General features: G+C 35.2%; 1 protein-coding gene across 2 annotated transcripts; it reads right to left on the reverse strand.

Annotated features, from left to right (window-relative positions):
• Positions 1-633: 633 nt before the first annotated feature.
• Positions 634-7,373, reverse strand: LOC140961429 (ubiquitin carboxyl-terminal hydrolase 18-like). 2 transcript variants are annotated; one of them, XM_073419938.1, is made up of 12 exons: positions 6,972-7,373; positions 5,588-5,759; positions 5,415-5,503; positions 5,240-5,325; positions 4,954-5,116; positions 4,676-4,799; positions 4,115-4,272; positions 2,762-2,846; positions 2,394-2,606; positions 2,221-2,282; positions 1,677-1,856; positions 634-1,379 (listed from the first exon to the last, which is right to left on the reverse strand). In XM_073419938.1, the coding sequence occupies exons 1-12, from the start codon at positions 7,241-7,243 to the stop codon at positions 977-979; spliced, it is 2,007 nt and encodes a 668-aa protein (XP_073276039.1). In that variant the 5' UTR covers positions 7,244-7,373; the 3' UTR covers positions 634-976. The 2 variants fall into 2 exon arrangements, with proteins under 2 accessions (XP_073276039.1, XP_073276038.1); XM_073419937.1 differs by having other exon boundaries at positions 634-1,856.
• Between the last annotated feature and the right edge of the window lie 328 nt (positions 7,374-7,701).

Consider the following 7,701-nt stretch of genomic DNA (forward strand, 5'->3'; position numbering starts at 1 on the left):
TTGTATTTAGGGTCTTTTTGTTTCTTGTTTCTGTGGTCTTGATTGCTATTTTGTAATTTTTGTTAGCTGTCATGTGATCACACATATTGTCTCATTATTCTCATAATTATTATTATAAATTCAAATTATTGTGTTAAAGAAGATTTATAGAGAGTCAAGCTTGAAGGATGCTTGGAGTTAAAAATTTGTAACATACTTAATTGGTCTTACTTTTCGTTATAAATCATACTCAAATTGTTTTAGAAAAGTATCACTCATTAATCTTTCTTTTCTAAGTTCCGAATTTTTCGTTTGGATACCAAAGTTAACAACAGCTAAATACATCGAAAGGGAATACGAGAACACTTTTTTTTTTAAAAAAAACGTTCAAATACGGATGTATTATTTAGTGGGCCAGCTTAAATTTCAGAGCTATAAAAAAGTTAAAAGAAAAAAGTGTCTTGCAGGGAGTCGTAAAGTTCCAGCACCCAAAATGAATTAAACGTATCCGTTACATTTCAATGAAATACAAGAGCATCCAAGATTTCTGGTAAATATCGAAACCGTGGAGAAAAATTCCCAGGCATCCATTTGTGACGATGGGATCGTTGAATGATATCAACACGTAAAAAATACAATTTTAAATCGATCACCGATTACCAATCAATTATTTCTAATGACTTCCATACGCAAATCTCTGACATCTAACGAACATGACTGCCTATCTGATCGTGTTAAAATCTTTCACACAAACCCCCGAGACGATTTCCGACCAATTTCTCGTACTTGAATTTGGGACCATATGTGCATCATCCTTAGACGTTCTTTCAAGTAATTTATCCTAAAAAGCCGTTTGAAGATACTATGGTATCCATGGGCTTTCACCAATGATCGAGTTTTAATCTCAATGTTTCCTCCTTGATAATGTTACTTTTTATCACCTCAGCCATACGCAGCTTGCTCACCAGAATCGCCATTTTCAAGAACCTTAGGTGTATCAGATTTTTGTAGACACTTTTCCATTCGCATGTGCTGAAGTCGGCATTTGCTCATTATTCAAGATGCGGCCATTCTGAAATGACAAGCTAGTACCTTTATTTCGTGGATGTTTATCAAGAAAACCAGAAGCAAAAAGTGGCTTCAACTTTGCTCCAGAATTTTCTCCATTTGATTTCTTAACTACAAATGGAGTATCATCAGGGAACATTAAAACATTTCCACAGTTGCCATTTTCAGGAAATGCCGTGGAACTGGACGAGTTCTCTTCTAGTAGAGCCTCACCATTGGTGCAAGCCTTGAAAGAAACATCTTGGGTGTCCACATTCTCCAAGATGTAGTTTGCGGCAGCAGATGGATTTCCACTCGACATTCTGAATAAACCTTCTTTGATATTCTTTTCCCTGCACCAAGGTTCATTTTCAACATCAGATACGGGGGAGAGATTTCGAAATTTGCAGACATCTGGTTGTAGGGAACAGTTAACAGTCAAGGAAGTAGTAGCAGAAGCTGGTGGAATAGAATGCTCCTCAGAAAAAGCGACTTCATTAAGCGTCAGGGATACTTCTCTGCTCTTGATAATATCAACATCCATGACGACAGGAAAACATTCTTCCGAAGAGAGGGATTTTAAGTCTTTTATTGCACATTCTGCATCACTGACCAAAGATGATTCTTCATGATTTTTCCTGATCACTGACCTTAAATTAGAAGAAGACAACTGCTCAGAATTGACTGGGACTGGACTACCAAGCAATTCTGCAGCAGAATATTCAGCAGGTTGGTTCAGAGAAAGATCTAATTCTTGTAATTTCATGTTCTCCTTTTCTTCTTTTCCTAAAGATTCATCAGGAAGTAAGCACGACGGACGAGCACAAATCCTGTAAAAAATAACACATGACAAACATCATTATACAACAATCATAATAGTAATTTTAAAGGACACAAAAGGCTGATCAGCATTAGTCATGCACAGCAGCTGATAATCTGAACAGAAGATACAAGCAAAAGCATATTTAACCTATGCAGCACTCTTTTGGCTATTGTTTTAGCAAAGAGCCTGTCATGATGGATAATAATTGGTGAAACAGAGAAGACAAGAGAAGTATACTGAGAGCTTTCAGCGGTTTGCCGTATTTAGATGTAAGAAAATATGACAATACTTGGAGCCTCTGAGATTGAAAATATTGCATCGATATAAATCCAGAGGGTAACTTGTCCTGTGTATTAAACGAGAGGACTGACCTGCTATATAAGAGCATATAAGCTCCTTGCGAAAGCACCTCGTCCAAATCAGCGCTAGCAACCTAATAAAAGAGAACATTAGCTCATCAGCTAAATCTGTTATGGAAGTTCAGTGTTTGGAAAAATAATCATAAATGCATGCATTCAAACAAAACATGTTCCTACAATGTTACCTTCCAATCATCAATCATGTACCAGTTACCACGAAAGTCCTTAATGTAGCAGATGTAGTGGCCAAAATATGATGCATTCAGCATGTCCACGTGTACAATAACTGCATAGAGCTTGTAAATATCATTTCCATCTGCTAACTCACCCATGTAAGGGCTGAGATCTAGTGTCTCCGGGAAAGTCACCCTCTTATTAAGTTTCCCAAATCTACCACTCTGCAGGAACATGGGGAAAAATTTTCAAGACACTCCATAAACAACTGGATGAATCCCTCTAACTCAGGCCTTCCCTCCACCAAGGCAAAAGAGAAAAATGGGGTCGCAGTGGGAAAAAAAAAATGGAGTGCGTCAGATTAAGAAAAAAAATAGACCTGAAACCTCTTCAAGGCAATTGTAAGGATGTTTGGCGAACAACGGATTGTAAGGCGTTTCCATGCCATAACATAATCATTGCAGCTGTAGGGAAACACATGCTAATTGGTGAAATCCAGCATACGAGTCCATTACAAATCAAAGAATATATCATGGGATCATAATTTACAGGATTAAAATAACACATATTTTATATGATTTGATTATTATTTAAATTCAGGTAAGAGTTTCTACAACATTTACCCCAACAAATTCTCCGTTGTAGAAAGAGATGATAACTGTAATTTAAAATAGAGACATGGATAGAGTTTCAGCAGTCTGGGCATTGGTTGGTGAATGTAGGTTTTTATGATCGAACTAAATAAATCCCAAGCTACGTTGCATACTCCCATTACTCAATCATACTATTTTAAAATTCACGTGGGATCAAATCAAGAATATAGATATAGGGTTTTCTATACATATCATGAAAAAAACGTGACTGTTGCTGTTCTCATAAATAAATAGTGACCATACCCAGAGGCCAGAAATATGTTTTTAATTATTGTGTGAGTACAGTAACCATGTGGTATGAAGAAAAAAATCCATATTTCTAACAGTCATATTGCAGTTATAGGTAAAACAAATCATGAATCTTCTATCCATCTGTATGATTTACTCTTATATCAGCATATGCATTAAGACTATGTCTGTCCAACCGTTCTCTGCCTCTATGATTTTTAATACAACATTGTGCTAAATTTTAACAATTTAGTTTTTGTGCTTTAGGTTGAAGCTTTCAGAAAAAATTTCTGGGGGTTAACTCGAGAAGTGTTACAATCAAAAAAAAAATTCCATAATCATACTTGATATTATTAAGATTGATATGATTTGATAATGATTTAGATTTAGAAAATATTTTCTATCACATTTACCCACATATTCTTCCACATACATAAGAGAGAATAATTTTAATCTAAACTAAAGACACATCAATGAAGCTCAGCTCTGTATGCATTTTGTTGTAAATGTTAGTTATTATGACCAAACCACATATGTGTTGTTGCATGCTATCTTCACTATATTTCTAATGAAGTGTAGGGCTTGACAAAACATTTATGTAATAAAATCAGTCTTAAAAAAGGTAAAAAGCATAACTCACTTCCAAAAGGTAATTCTACTTTGTTATTAAGTGGCTATATTATCATCGTGAGAAAATCGTATAAATGTTTATCACAAGTTTATCAGGATTCAGGTTAGCTGATTTAAGGTGAATTCGACCTAATTTTTAATAGAAAACGCAAGTCCTAAAGACTATCCATCTTTATGGAATACAAACGATTGAGAAAAGTTTCAGAATATAGGAAGATTACCCATCACATTTATACATATTATCCCCATGAAGCCATTCTTTGGCAGTAAACTGATCCAAACATTCCTCCAAAGATCCAGCATCCCCATGTATTTCAACAGTTAAATCCATTATATTCTCAAATTGGTTTGAAACATTATTGCATTTCGTGCATATAACCTGAAAGCAGAGGGAAATAATCAAAATATGTATAAATTAACAAATATATGAATGGTTTGTCGAAATTAACAAATTCTAGACAAAGAAGAAACGAACTGCCCGATTTCTATACTTCCCAGCTAAAACAAATGAAACTTCTCCCATTAATTGCAACATGTTGACAATCATGTTATGTGATAGCTCACGTGCCAAGCTTTTATGATCACCATGATGAGAATATCAGGGAAGCATAGAAGTTCAGACAGGATATTTTAGCCATGGCATCCAGTACGCAAATAAAAAATCAGGCAGACAGAAGTTCCAACTTAAGGATCTTTAATCATCTCAGATAGAAATTGCATGCTAAAAAAAAAAGAGGAATAAATAATAGTATAAAAGCTTAAGATTCATCAAGTCAAGCTACCTGAGATTGAAGACGACCACCAAATATATGTTGAATAAGACTCGTCTCCTGATAGCTAGGATGAATAGCCTTTTCTCCACCAAATTCATCAAGGCAGACTGATTGCATTGTGTCAATGGCAAACCTACATATAAATAAAATTGGTGTTAAAAAAGAAGCATTTGAAAACAATTAATCAACAATATAGAAAAACGAAACTGAGGTTCATTCTGCAGCCAGAAAAATCTAGAAAGGGCAAGAAATGTCAAATATAAGATGAGGAACATAGAAATAAGGACCTCATGAACTCGTGGGCATCCTCCTGCTTCCCATATCCAAGATTGCCACCAATATTAGGCAATCTTGAAAGGATATTAACAGGAGAAAATGGATTAAGATTTCGGGTAGTCCTTTCTACATGAGTTTGAAGTTCACACGTGAAGCACCAATCATCCCTTTGACCTGGTAAATTTTATAAGGACATTTTTAAAAAAAGAAATCTTCAATTAACAATACAAATGAAATAAGTGCGAGATATTTTAAAGAACATAACGAGATGTAAATAGTTTTAATCAATCAACTTACATTCTACTCGGTGGCCTTTCTCCATCAGGTAAGCAACAAGTGGACGGGTGTAACCAAGACATTGGAGAACTACGTTAGCAAAGCAGCTGCATAGGGGCAAAAGGAAACAAAAGGATTGATAGATGGGAAGTTGGCACAGTACTATGGCATGAAAGGAAACATTCACTAAACTTACCTGTTTCCACAATTCAGAAGTCCACAAGGAGGATAACCAGGACTGTTCCAATTGAAGAGATCAACGAATTCCTCGTACGGAAAAAGTATCTGAGACCATAAATGAAGCACAGTTCCAACAAAATAGCAGTAAAAAATTACTTAAGCAGCCTACAAAATAGATAGACGTTTAACCTTCTTTGACTGTTTGAGAATCTTGATGCTTCCACCTAAAGGAACTATTGATGCTTTCCTTCCCCTCGATGCAGATGTAGATTGCATAAAATTAGCTTTAGAAGATGATTGTAGGTCCTTGCATTTTGTCTTGTGCTCTGAATTCCAGTGAGATCTTTGGCAAGCTTCAGAGCTAAAATTTCAAAGGTACAGAAAATTGAGATATGCAGCTATAGCAGTTGAAAGAGCCAGCGGAAAATTTAGCATACATAGTATTGCTCCTGTTAAACATCGTAAAATGGCATCTGGTATGGGAAAGAATATACAGGTGACGGAATCTTTATATTCTTTAGTCTCACTTAGTTTACAAAGCATTTTTAGTGGCCACAATTTGTAAAAAAAAGACGTTAAAGGGATCAGTTCAATGCCTAAACCAAAAACAGTACCAGCGTATTAGCATAAAGCATGATTACTGAATAAAAGCAGATATGCTGCCTACAAAATTGAATTTCAACATCATTAAGATAACCAGGTTTCTGTGCATATCCACAACACCTTCAATCACCCTTCACCGCAAACAGTAGCAGTTATTTTCTTGTTAATAAGACTTAGTCCATCCCCCAGAAGTAAGAAATAGTGATCATTGCATAATGCTTAATAATTAGAGAGAGAAAGATTCAGGAAAAACAGTTGTTTAGCTTCCCATTCTGTCTATTACCTCATTAAATGGGATTTAAGCGAGATTGAGTTCCAAAAAACATAAAATGATTGTAATATAGATAACTGCAAACAATTTGTAGCATAAGTACAGTCAATCTGATATTAGTTAACATCAATAACAATAAAGTGAATTTACTCTTTCTACTCATTATCGTTATTATATCCACCATGTTGAATAAGGATAAAACTTGAACATGAGTATCCACCCAGCACGCACCCGTGCAACTACGTACATAGCCCAGTTCCAACAACAAAAAATCAAGCACAAGGCGTAACACTAAATAAAGTACTACATTTCAAAATCAAAAAAAGAAATAAGTAGAAAATCTAATAACCTACTACAAAAACACATGCACATAATTCCATTCCAATTACAAAACAGTAGTGCATAGCTTTACTGAACAAAATTAAACCCTTGAACCCATACTACAATGACCACAGATCAATTAAATTAGAAAATATCTACTACTTCGTTTAATGAATAATAATAATAATAATAATAATAAATAAAGCAGTAAAAAAATTAATAACCCACTTGACAAAGACATGCATAAATACAATTACAAAACAGTAATACATAACATGCTGAACAAAATTAAACCCGCAAAACACATAAGCAATACAATAGTGCCCCCAAATTGTATTGTAAATATATCTACCACATAAATTCCAACAAGTAGCATACCAGTACTTGACCATCTTGCAACGGGCGCACTGCTTCTTCGTCAAATTACCGCAAACAGCGCATGATTCAACACTACCAGCGCCGCCGGCACTGGGGGCCGTCTCCATCTTCTTGCTAACCGACGAATAATCGGAGGCCGAAGAATCGAAATTGGAGTCCATCATAAAATATCTCGACGCAGTGTTCCGAATCAGATACAGCAATCCAAAAATCAACAAAAAGGCTGTTACCACGAATTGCAGAAACCCGTTGAGATCCACCGCTACATGCATTTACAACTTGGAATTTCCTCCTATCAAAATAACTTCCAATTCAATTATAATGAAATTAAACATTAATTGAAGATATAATACTCTGATCTCGGTGAACGGAGACGGAGGAGGGATTTCTGGGTTAGTGAAAGATTATGAATTATATAATATATTGATCACTGTTAAGATTTATAGATTAAAGTACTAAACTGTTGCGTTGGATAACATTGGGCCTCGAACATTTGATGGGCTAATATGGGCCAATTCAAGATCCAAATTATTTGGTTGGCCCGCCCAAGTAAGGAGACCACTCCTCCTCCATAATAATACAGCAGTCATCTATCATATTCTTATTTTAAAAATAGAGTTTAAATACATGTGATCCATATTTAATTAAAATCTGAAGACCCCGAAAACCATTTGATAAGACACCATTAGCATAAATATGTGTGTTTAATTAATCCATTCCATGTCAAGAA

This window comes from Primulina huaijiensis, chromosome 16 (genome assembly GCF_012295235.1).
Source record: "Primulina huaijiensis isolate GDHJ02 chromosome 16, ASM1229523v2, whole genome shotgun sequence".
NCBI lineage: Eukaryota > Viridiplantae > Streptophyta > Magnoliopsida > Lamiales > Gesneriaceae > Primulina > Primulina huaijiensis.